General features: G+C 44.9%; 1 protein-coding gene across 1 annotated transcript; it reads left to right on the top strand.

Annotated features, from left to right (window-relative positions):
• Window positions 1–3398: 3398 nt before the first annotated feature.
• On the top strand, window positions 3399–4468 carry LOC111077733. Its single transcript, XM_022372113.2, has one exon. It carries the CDS (start codon window positions 3482–3484, stop codon window positions 4418–4420), a length of 939 nt encoding a protein of 312 aa, XP_022227805.1. The 5' UTR covers window positions 3399–3481; the 3' UTR covers window positions 4421–4468.
• Window positions 4469–12924: the final 8456 nt, after the last annotated feature.

Here is a 12924-nt window from a genome sequence, read left to right as displayed (position 1 = left end):
ACATTGGTTATTAGGCAACACTTTGTATCCCCAGGGGCATCGTATGGGAGTTGCTTGCTGTTGGGGTAGCGCCAGAATAGCGAGGAAAAGCAGCTGCCAGACTACAAACTTCATGCTCAAGCGACTGAATGTGGAATGTTCAGTTGTTGGTTCAGTTCATGCATCATTGGCTATGGCTAATACTGAAACTTATCAATTGGTTTTAGAAAAAAAGTAAATAAACTACTATTTTTTAATTGAAGTAGTAGACTGAGAGACTTGCTTTCTCAGCTGCTCGCCATATATTTTTTATGAAATTATAAAAATCATACAAAGCCTTTTTAAAGGAAAGGGTATACAAAAAATTGTGTTGGTGCTCGACAACAGAAGCTTGGTCTGATCTGGTTCGGACGGGAGGATTGGTGGATTGGTGGATTGGCTGCTGCCTTGGACTTTGTCTGTCTGCAGTCTGGACAGCTGCTGTCTTCGCACATGCAATTTGCTGCTCTTTTGTGCAATAAAAAAAAAGCCGCCGCACAAACAACAATGAACATTTCCAACGCATTAATGTGCGACATTTGAGGAGTCTCCTCGTACTCGTACTCCAACTCAAACTCGTGCTCGTTCTCGTTCTGGGCTCTCGATTTTTATACTCATCCTTTCTCTTTCAATGCGCCAAAGTGCAATAAAAATGCAAAAGCGAATTCGAATTCGAATTGATTGAACGGCAACACACATACCCACCCATCACCCATACATAAACACACACACAGTCGTCACAGTCGTCACGTCACACGCACGCACAATGGGTTAAGGGAAAACAAGAGCCCGAAAAAATGTGTGTGGAAAAAAACGAGAAAATTATTCATTAACACATGCGTAAAATGCAAAAAGGAACATGGCCATAAATAAATAATTGATAAATTGCAGATGAATTTTCATATTTAATGATGTTTAAGTGAGTGGGTGGCTCAGAGCGGATCGGAATGGAAGAATGTGGCTGTGGATGGGTGGCTGGCTGTGAGTGAAGCATTGTGAAGTGGTGCGAATGGAAATGCCCATTTTGTTCGCATCTGTGTGTGCAATAATATTATGTTAAAATATACGATTACAATTCGGTTGCTCCTTTTGCTCCTTTTTTTTTTACGACTCAAGTTGCGTGTCCCCACACACAAACACACACACATACCCATTGCGATGTCGCACAAGAGTGCGTATGAAAATTGATTGTTGCTTTATTTATGGCCTCGCACACACTCGCAAAGTAGACATAAAAAATTAAGACAAACATAAAATGCAATCATGCAGCTCGGTCTGGATAAAAATCTAGCAGTTGTCAGGCAGCAGCCATCCACCTCCGCCCTGTCTATTTGCCTGATTTGGTTTTACGTGCGTCGGGAGACGCCACAGAAAGTACCAAAAAGCGGCACTAACATGGTTGCTCACAGATGCGGGGCACATGTAATAAAACGCATACAAATTTTCCTCTAACGAGCAACGTTTTTACGATCTGGCAATGGACAAAAGAGTGGGGAGGTGTCGCCTTAAGTTCCAGCTGCAGGTTCTTGTCTCCAAAATTTTACTGGACTGGTTAATGATTTTTTAGATTGAGACTGAAGTTGATTGTAAATGACGTGTACTCTGAAAAGGGTTGAAATAATGACGGGTCAGTGGTACATGAGCCTGTCAATCGATCAACTTAGGGATAATTGATTGCTGCCAACAAATAATTAAATCATTACGATAATTTATGGTTATTAATGAGCTGCAAGCAAATCACAGTACACAGTTCAAAGAATGAACAAAAGGGAGCCCAAGGAGCTCTAAAATTGTACAGACAGACAGCCTAAATGTCTATGTATCTGTGTGTTTTAGCTGCTCTCATCTGTGACAAAACTCTTGGCCAGAGATTATAGTAGAGGATTAATTAAGCAAAGCAAAGCAAAGCAGCTTCAGCTGCAGCTCTATTGTTCGCCTCAACAGAGAGGCAATATTCATCCATCTGCAAGTGGTGCTGCTGCAGCCTGCCCTGATGGAATGCGTTGAATATCCTGCCCTGGTCCGACTGGGGCCCTTGCAAAATATGTAATTAAACTTAATGAGTGTAAAATGCTTGTGTCCTGGCCCAGGATCCTAGTCTGTTCGTTCCGACTGCAGCATCGAATCAAATGCTGTCAGAGAAAATCAAGTCATTCATTTGTCAATTAGATGACAATGGACTTGCACCCGACTCGACACGACACGGACACGGAGCACACAAAAACCAAAAGACAGTCCGACAAATGTTAAACGTAATTGCATTTGAAATTTTATGAAGTGAAGTCAAGAGTTAACTCCGCCCACATTTTCTAATTTGGTATCGCTGATGAAATGCATTTCATTAATATTTATTTGCCCAAGGAACAATACGAAAACCAGCTGGAGGAAATGACACTAGGCCACTGTCAGACGTGTGGGCTTAGCAGGCGCTTTGCGGGCTGTTCCATTTTTAGTTACATATTCCATAAATTTCCAGACTTTCCAAAGACAATGAAATCTAAAACTAAATCTAAATCTACATCGGTGCCGCCCACTGCTCGGCAGTTGGCCCGTCAGCGTCGTGAGCGGGAGAACCGCTTGGCCATGACAGTAGCTCGTCATGCCGGATATCGCTATAGGTCCGCGGACGTACAGCCAGCCGTTGAGGGACCTCCCATCTTCGATAACTACCAGGAGTTTGTCCTCGATGCCACGCAGATGCGACGAATGCAGCGATACAAGCGGAAGGCCATACGCGAACAAATCGGCGGTTGAGCCGCTTATGCTCGGTGCTCTGAAACACTCACTCCCATACTTAGTACCGAAATTGTAGCATTATATCTGTTGCTGTTTTTCAATTAAAGCTTTGTTAATTACGGATGGGAAGCCCCTTTGTTTTTTGTGTGTAGTGCCAAACAGATGTTGCAGCATTCACATTTAAAACTTTCGCATATTTTTTGCTGCTTATTGTTATTCTGCTTTATGTTTTTGTGCCACTGGCCCACACCAGTGCCCTCTGCACACACCTGCCGCTGCATATTCGACACTGTCATGCGGCCGGGCCATTGTTTATTATCGCTTTCGGTATGTGATTTGAAAATTTGCACAAATTTTCCACAAATATTATGGTATGTTTTTATTCTATTAAATGTGCACGCCGCAGTCTGTTTAACACTTGCCCGAATAGAATAGAATAGAATAGAATAGAATGGAGTGAAGTGGGCTTTTGGGGGGTATTATTCTGCGTACATTAACCTTAGCGGTCGATGCATTGTCAAAATAATTTTCAGAGTGGTTTTTGCTGCAATTCGATTGAATTTTATTGGCTGTGGGTTGAGTGATTGGAACAGGAACTATTTGGTTGGTTGCCAGCATTCAATTCCGTAATTCCGTAATGTATTCCATAGTTTTGCTGTCATAGTTTTTATAGGCTAACCTGTTACAATATTCCATTTATATTTTTGAAATTTTTAACGTTTGTATTATGGCTGAACGGACACGAATCGTCAAACCAATCATCACCTACGATATGGTGGTGCACAATTTACCCTGCGAGAAAGATGATAAGATACGATTGCCAGATGTCTGGGACGATGGCAAGGGCATACCAGGAGCGACTTTAAAGGACAAAGAGGAAGATATGGAACACACAGAAGAGCAGGAAGCGAGTGTCGAGGAGAATGTTGAAGCCAAGTCGGAAGAGAAATCTGAGCTGGCGGCGGCTGCTTCTGCTCAATCGGAAGCTGAAGCCCAGGAAGAAGTGAAATATGCCTGGAATTCGCCGTGCATGATGATTATATTCGAAGATGGCGATGTCAATAGTGCACTCCACCATTTGGTTGAGTCCCTGCAGAATCCCTTTGCCCTGGATGCGGTGGCCACAGTGTTGGTGCAGGAGAAAATAGCGGAGGAGCTCTGCCAGCGCATAGGCGATCTTTTGCATCCATTGGATGCCCGGGTAGCCAATCACCCCAACTATTTGCGCACTCTTGGTAAATTGGCCATGCTAAAACCAAAGATCGTGGCTGGGAATCCAGACAATGTGCCGGCCCAGGCCACGCCCATGATCGTACGCGATGTGCCGCACCATTATCTGGGCGTTGGTCCCACCGGCATCATAACCATGCACATCTTTCGCACTCCGCTCGAGGCCACACTGGTCTATCACAAGGAATCGCTGCCCATTGCCTCGGTCAGCATTTGGAATGAGCGAGTCGCCAGCATGTACGATATGGTGGCCGTCATCAATGTCGATACATTCAAAATCAACTGTTTCGATGTGGACTTGGCGCCCATCAAGCGAACCTTCGAGTGCCGGCGTTATAGTGCCCACATGAGCCGTGGATATCACTACGAGTCCTTGATGTTGAATGAGCAGCGAAAGATTGTGATCTTTCCCGTGGGTTCTATTTATGCAAATTGAATATTTCTGGAATTAAATAAATTATAACTCTCTCTGCCTAATATCTATTCTGGAATGAGAATGTAATAATTTCTTTCCCCTTTTAACTCTTGACTCCATTATTTTGCACATTCTTAGCTTACAGTTTTAAATTCAATATAACTTTGGCCATTTTATCCCACTCTCTCTCTCTCTCTCTCCCTCTATCTGCACCTTTGCTATCCTCTCTATCTAATGTATGCAATCTCATTCAAATTGCGGGGCGGGACCTTTCAACAACTACTTATTTACACACACACACACACACACAACAGGGGAGGGCAACCAATTGGGGGCACATGGGAGCCCGCACTTTTCCGTACGCTAATCTAAATTAATGCCTCTTACTGCGGATCAGAATAGGCGGCGTGGAACGATGTTTTATCATTCAATTAAAAACAACAAAAAAAAAACGAAAACGAAAGCAGGAAAAATAGGAAACGCGTGCATAGAAAATGCGCGAAACAAGCCAGCGGATTTTCATGCGCATTCCCCGCTCACCGCTTACCATTCCCCGTTCGCTGTTGGGCCGTTGAAACGCATTGGTAAAACAATTTGCACCAGAACCGCCAGCACCGCCCCACCCACCACCACAGACGAAATAATGAAGTGTTTAGTTGATTATCTGAACGCACGGGCCCGTATCCGGATCCGGGGTAACCAAGTCGGAATGCAAACAGTATACAGGAATTGCTTGGCTTTTTCGGTAGGACGCTGGCAGGCAGTAGTTGGGCTCTTTAATGCGCAAATAAACAGCTAACAAGTTGGCAATACTCGTTGGAAAAACCAAAAAAAAAAAAACCAACTCTAAAATGGCCGGAGGACCGATTTGAATTCGAGGGAATGCCACACATATGCCTGTGCAACTGACACAGGTACGGCACGGTACGGTACGGCATGGGATTTCAAAGTTTTGAACAAAAGCACAGCTCGATGAAGGCGCCGGGGCGTGGCACGCATTGTCTGAAGGTAAGCCTTTTTGCGGTGCACGCTTTTAGGCGCCCGCACCGAACCGAACCGAACCAAGCCCCACGCATTTGCAATGATAACCGAAAATGTAACGTTGAGCGTTGCGGAGAGGTTTTGGTGTGGTATGTTGTGGTGTGGTGTGGTGCCGTGTACAGAGACCATATTTCACGGGTAAATCAAACAGACAACAGATGGACGTATAGATAGTTGGCTGGGCGGTAGTGAAAGGCGTAGGGCGTAGAGCGTAGAGGCGTAGGCAGAGGCGTATGCGTAATGCCTTGAATTGCCTTGCCTTCGATCAGCCACGATACTGGATTTACTGGATGTCTTAATTAAATTTGATTAGCTGTGTGCGCAAATTAGTTAGTTTTGCATGGGAATTGATGAGCGTGTTGAGTTTGCCGACTAATTGGCTAATTGATTGATTGTTGGAGTTGTTGTCTATTGCCTTCCCCCGCCTGCACCACTTTGGAATGTTTGTCTAATTGCGCCTCGAAAATGCAGATTGAATTAGAGGCAAAGGCAGGGGAACAGGAGCAGGAGCAGAAACAGACCCAGGCCCAGTTGGAGTTGCTATTCTTTGTGTGCATTTCCTAATGAAAATCGAATGATTACATACCAGCGCCAAGAGCACCTCACACTTTGCAGTGCATCAAAAATGCATAAGCCATAGCTCTCGTACGCGCTTGGAACGTGAATACCATTCAGGGAATACTCTCTGATTTTAATCAAATGTTTGCCACGAATATTTATTTAATTAATTACATTAATATTGATTCAAATATTTGTATTAAAAAAGCATTCAGGAGACTTAAAAGTTGCAATCATTTGAAGGGAAATTTCAGAGGATAATTAATAAGAAATAGGACTGTAAAAAGAATCATTTTGAGCGCGGCTTAAGTTGCGGGTGGGTCTAGTTTTATTTTTAACCTGTATATTACTATTGTAAAAATTATTTGTGCAACAGTAGCTCGTATTCCTTTGTGGGTAGCTTATAGTAGGGTATCTAAAGCTTCGTGCCTTAAAAGTTGGCCATTCATTTTTGTTTTTCCATTTCTGAACGCAGATTCCATTGCTGGGGTCCAAGGACCACCAGCACCACCCCCCTTCCACTCTCCTTAATACATATCGAAATAACCTTGGTCCGAAATTCGCCCAAAAGAATAACTGTGCATTGTTTGCCAAGAAGAAATTTCTGGCCCCTTGGCCTCCCCCCTTTGGAATGGTCGGTTGTCAGAGTTACCCCAGGGAGACGGCCATTGGTTGGGGAGATTGGTAGGAAAAGTGCTAAAGTTTCCACTGCGCGCATGAAATTTCCACTTTAGTTGTGTTTTCTAGTAAATTTTTGTATTTGTTCTCTTTGTTCTCTTTTTGCTGTTGTTGTGTACATACATATCTATATATACGAGTATGTATGTATGTATGTATATTTGTGCGAATATTACCCCCCTCCCCATTCTATATACTCGTACTTGAGATCTGCTCACCCCTCAATGGCGCGTGCTTATTTCAAGTAGTTGAAATTATTTTATAGTATAAAACTTTAGTTTTTTAACTTTGGACGTGGAAAGGAGAGCTCTGGCACTGGCATTGGCACTGGCTCTGGCTCTGGCTCCAGCTTCTGTGCTTCTGTGCGCTTCTCTTCTCTTTTGGGTTCTGCCTTGGTTTTGGACTCTTCTGACCATGCTCTGCCCCATATTTCCACCCAATTCTGCCCCTAGGTCTGCACCGTGTTGCTTTCTGTTTTGCTGTGCTGTGCTGTGTGGCATTCTTCGCCCTTCCGTCCATTTGGCCTCCTCACGCGCTTTTTGTTTTAGCATATTTATATTTTAATAAGCATTCTGGCAGCTGCGCTACAGCGCCTGCCATTTTACTTTTGCCCAGCTCCTTTGCTCTGCGTAATTTTACTGCAATTTCTGACAGTTTTAGAAATCTTGGGCGAGCAGAACTTATAGACCCAAATGCGCTCCTCCTGTCAGCGGCAAATGGCAACGGGTTGGCAGACGGGGCAACGTGGCGTATGATTGTTATTAATTCCATATTATGTGTAAGAGGATGCTGCGCTGTTTTGCCTGTTTTTGCCCCAGCGCAATAAGCAATAAGCGTCAGATGAAATGATATTTAATGTCAGCGCCGCCAAAGCGACTACTGAAGAAGGCATCGAGAGGTTCTGCTGCCTCTGCAGCAGCCGCCAGCGATGGGTGGAGTGTCGAGTAGCACTTTGAGGTGCAGTTCAAGTGGTTCATTGAAGCACAAAAGTGTTGAGATTGTAAGGAAGTGTTGGGGTTGAGTACCCAGACCAGACCAGACCATTTGCATAAAGTGCGGTTAATCTGAGGGTTATTATGGAGTGGAGCATCGAGTGGGGAAGATACTCACAGTACACACACAGGCTGATTTAATTAAAATTCAATTAAAAGTCGTTGTTTAGTTTAACGTTGAATGGGGAAAATCCATCAGCAGCAGCAGCAGCAGCAGCCATGCTTCAATGACTTATTGTTGCCATTCTCCTTGCCACAATTGTTAAACATTTTCACTTCAATACAATGCTCTGGCGGCGGCAGTGTCCTGTCTGCTCTACACGTGAATTGTGTGTATATGTTTATGACAGTGTGCGTGTGTGTGTGTGTGTGTGTGTTGGCCATTGTGTTTGTAGCAAAATATAATCATAAACGTAATTTAATCGCGCCAAACTGCGTCTGTCACGTACTTGCCAGGCAACAGACAGGCAACACACATCGATACATTATACATATATACACATTGTTGGAGCCCACAGATACACACATTATTGATGCTCAGACGCACACACACAAACACACTTACAATGTTGAGCAACGCTGACAACACAGAAACAGTTATTATAATTCAATTCGGGGCCATAATAGCGTCGATTCAATGTAGTAAACACGTTGAGGCGAATCGTTGGCGACTTGCCACCAAATCTAATGATCACCTGCAGAAGGAATTGATTTTGTTAGCCCAAGCACGTCATACCCCACAAACGAGCAGCACACATATAAAACTATTGCATTGTACCTTTGCCTCCCCCATTGAATTAATTACGAATGTGGCAAAAATGTTTGAAATTAGTTTGTGCTAAGAATGGGATTATAATGTATAATTTTATAATGTTAGCTTGCATGCAGCCAGGGGATCCTGTTTAAATGAAATTAAAGTGTTTCTATGATAATGAGAGTGTTAGAGAAAACTTAAATTAAAAATCTGAAAGCATTCGGGCGACACTTTCAAGATGATTTTCCTACCTCCCCCAAACCACGCCACGCCACACCACATCAATGCCGCTGCATCGTTCATTTACTGTGGCAGGTCGGTTCTTTTGCAGCATCAGCAGAGATTTCTGCCATATGCCAAATCATCGGAAGACTTGCGTCTCCGCCTTTAATGCAACGCAGTTCCGGAGTTCCGGAGTCCGTAGCGAATCAGTCACGTGTGCGCGAAAAATCAAAACGATTTGTGACGGGCTGTCTGTCTATCTCCTGCCATACCCTTACCCCAACCCTTAACCACCTGCCATGTCCCATGTTTCATGTGTTCCGTTCTTGTGTCTAAGTCTTTTGTTTGCCATTTGCCGTAGCACGAGGAGCAGTGGCGTGAATGCGCGTAAATTACGGCTGACAGGAGACGGCTTCGTTGGGTATGCCTTTGCCTGATTGATGCGCTTCGGCTATGCAGCGCTGCAACTTGCGCCACTTAGCCATAAGCCGCAGATCCGCAGCGTTGCAGCAGCAGAACAGAAATCGGAGCCATTCCGATGGCACACGCATGACAGCTGCCATGTGCTGCTGCTGCTGTGGCATCTACCACCTCAACCAGGGTCGGGGAGGGAGCATGGCGGAGGGGCTCCTAAATGCGTTGCGTGGCCGCTTTGTCCTTGTCACCTTTTTAGTTTTCGGTGTTGACAGCCGCCTGCCATCTCTCTGGTACTCGTCGTACTCCAAGCTTCAGCTTCAGCTCCCAGAGTGCATTTATCTCGATCTGGAATGCCTTTTGAATAACTTGCCATATAAGTGTGTGTCTCTGCGTGTGTGTGTGTGTGTGTGTGTGTTTCCGTTTCCGTTTCCTTTCAGCTCAGCAGGCAGCAGTCAGCAGCTTAGTCGTGTGTCTGCGTGTCCTTGTGTGCGTATTTGTCAAAAGGATTTGGCAGTGATTTAGCTGCTGGCCCAAATTTCATACCAAATTCTATCTCTTTGCTGGTGCTGCTGCTGCTGCTTCTGCTCTCGAGGATTGGCTGACTGACAACGCCTCTGTCTCTGTCTCTGCCTCTGTCTCTGTCTCTTTTGTTCCTCTCTCCCTGACAGTAGACAGGATTAGGTCGCGCTGCAGCCTTTTGGCCTGTCTGTCGTCCTGCCAGAGCCGCCTGAAAATTAGCTGCCTAATTGTTTGCCAAAGCCGCAACTTTGGCCATTTCTTCTCTGCTTTTGGCCAGAGTTACCATCGCCAGTGCCAGTGCCAGCGCCAACGCGTTTGCCACCGAATGACAGCTGAATAATGTGCGCCCCATAAGCAATTAACGCGCCTGCGAGGCTTACACGCGTACGTGTCTCTGGAGTAAGGGCGATGCCTATGTGTGTGTATCGGGATGGCTGGTGGGATGGCTGCTGTGCTGTGGTGTGCTGTGCTGTGGTGTGCTGTGGTGTATCTGTGTATGCAAGCTTACAAATTGAGTCAATAATTTTGGTGGAGAATGCCTCCAGCTCGCGGCGTACTCGGTGGCACTTTGTGCATAATAAATAAACGCCATGAAATACGCGACTTAACACGCAATGTACAGCAAAGTCGTCGCATGTCTCTCTGTGTGTCCCTCTCCACGTGGCGGGCCCCCTTGCCTTGCTGTGTGTGTGTGTGTGTATGGGTAAGCACCATATGACACCACCTTGACTCATTAATTACGCACTGGCATTTTTATTTTCATTGCATACTTTTATGCAATTTATTATTACAGCAATGCGGCGGGGGTAAAGAGCCAAGCGGAAGGGGAGGGCGCGCATAAAAGTTGAAATACAAATTGCCTTTTTTTTGTACATGTATGTATATATTTTGCATACACTTGTGACTTATTTATAGAGGAAGACATAACACACACACTCACTCACGGAGAGAGAGACGGAGACTGTGGCGAGCTGGACAAGCCACAAATGAAATGTATTCTGGATTTTTGAGCAGCTCTCCATCTTCACTCCGGCCAAGCGTCGCCTGATTGCCAATGTGCTTGGGGCATATGCATTACAGTGCGTTTCATGCGTGTAGGCCAAATAAATAAATAAATATTAATATATTGGAAAATTTAAAGAATATTTTTAAAATACTTTCGTGGGAGTCTGCCAGTTGGGAAAAACTTATTATTATAGATATGTGCAGCTTTTTATTGATATATAAGCTCATGCACCTCTGGTCATACGGTTATGTCACGCACTGTATATCCATAATTGAGCACAGGAGCATTATTTTTACCTCTTTTTTCGGCGCATGTAATTGCCATTGACATTTCAACTGGAAACGTTCTGTCGGCATATATCCTTTAATCAAAGTGTAGCTAAACTCAATTTTGGTCTGGAGCGGAAGCTGCTTTAATCTTAGCCCACAGATCGCAGAGGGCAGCCAAGCCCTACCGAAAAGCCAAATAAATATTCACTTTTTACTTTACTTTACTTCACTTTACTTTAGTTGTTGTTGTGGTTGCATTATCATTGTCGTGGTTGGTGGTGGTTGGGGCCCGACTGCTGTGGGGCAACTCTGTGTGGTCGAATATTCCCCAAAGAATCTGATGCACTTATCGCAAATTACTTTGGCAGTTGCAGCACAGCCACAGCCACAGCTACAGCTACAGCGCTGCAGCGTTTCTCTTTTGTATATAAATTTAACAATTTACCCATACAGTGGCGTGTGGGGCGGGGGCATGCGTATTTTTCCCATACATTGGGGATTGTAAATTACCATACAAACACACACACACACGATACACAGATACACAGATGCACAGATACAGATACAAATATACTTTGAGACTAAATGTGTTCAAAGAACGTACAATGTCCAGGGGAAGAACAGAACAGAACAGGATTTGTGGAAAAGTTTTACCCCCCCAAAAACAACAACTGGCAAACATGGCGTATGCATAATATTTCCTTTGCCACAGATGCATGACCATGTTTGCCCAGCTACAAACTTCATTAACAACCCAGCCACAAGGCAGCCAAAACCAATGGTAATGCCAAACCACCATCTGCAGATGCCTCAGCATCACAGTTGCACTTGCAGGCAGCTGTCTGTTGTCCCAATTAGCCGCGGACTTGCTGCACATTTTTAAAGGCGAAAACACTTGGCCCGAACTCTCGTCAATTAGCATTTGTTTTTCGGGGCGTTTAATGGCCATCCAGCTGTTGTGTTGTTGTTGCTGCACATAATTTATGGCTGCCTCCGCGCTGGCTTCATAAGATGTTAACGCGCACTTAATGCCACTTAAAAATACGCATAAATCGCGAAGAGTGCCAGCCACGAAACGGAACGGCAAGGGAAGGGATTGGAATTGGGAGAGGAGTTGCAACAACGGCAACGGCAACTGTTACCCGACGGCCACTTGTCCACTTACATGGCTACTTACAACGCTGCTCAAGCATATGCATGCAGATGCAGATGACCATGTTTCACCCAGCTCCCAGTTCCCAGTCCTGGTCCACCCATCATCAGGAAGAGCAGCAGCAGCAGCTGCAGCTGCAGAAAAACAAGGTCGTGCAGGGGACAACGCAGCAAACAAAAAAAAAAACACAGAACCAACACCAAATAAATAACAGGAAAGAAAGAACTGAATTTGGCGCCGTAGCTACAGATACCCTTTGGGAACTTAAAAAAATGATTCAATGCAGTGATTGTATCTTTACGCAGATCTCTTTTTTACCTGTGCAAAGGTTCCAGCAGTTAACTTTTAGTGCTGAGGGCAGATTAACAATTAATTGTAGTACCCTCTGAGAGGGTATTCAAACAGAAAACAGAAACAGAAACTGCAACTGGGAAAGCGACTGCGACTGCGGCACGCAATTAAGTGCATTTAATTAATTATTGTTGATAAAATAATATTTTTGCAATTTATTGTCCAAGCAGCAGTAGGGGGGGCTGATGGTGGGATTGAGAGCTGGTGGGCGTTGGGCGTGGGCCCCCAGCCAACGTTATTTATGCATATGTGAGCGCAAATAAATAACGCAGACTGTGGCAGCAGAAAAAAAAACGCGCTGGATACCCGTTGCTGCGTTGACGTTATCAGAGAGCTGGCAGTAACCCGGCGGGCCACTGAGATATCGCTTCGGTGGCAGCAGCAGCCAGCAGCCTATCGCTAGGCCAAATCGCAACCGCAATGGCAGCAGCGACAGTGCAACGGCAGCAATGCAGCAGTGCAACAGCAGTGCAGCGACAGAGACTGCTGGCAGATCAATTCGAATAACAATAATTTCTTCCGGTCGAATGGCAACCAGCGGGGAGCAGACAAACAGACAGACAGA

This window comes from Drosophila obscura, unplaced genomic scaffold (genome assembly GCF_018151105.1).
Source record: "Drosophila obscura isolate BZ-5 IFL unplaced genomic scaffold, ASM1815110v1 contig_150, whole genome shotgun sequence".
In the NCBI taxonomy this organism is placed as follows: Eukaryota; Metazoa; Arthropoda; class Insecta; order Diptera; family Drosophilidae; genus Drosophila; species Drosophila obscura.
The sequence above is the reverse complement of the archived record's forward strand: the minus strand, read 5'-3'. Positions and strand labels throughout refer to the sequence as shown.

What these genes read in the sequence shown, in the direction of transcription:
- LOC111077733 (XM_022372113.2), top strand. Translation starts at nt 3,482, where the DNA reads ATGGCTGAACGGACACGAATCGTCAAACCAATCATCACCTACGATATG.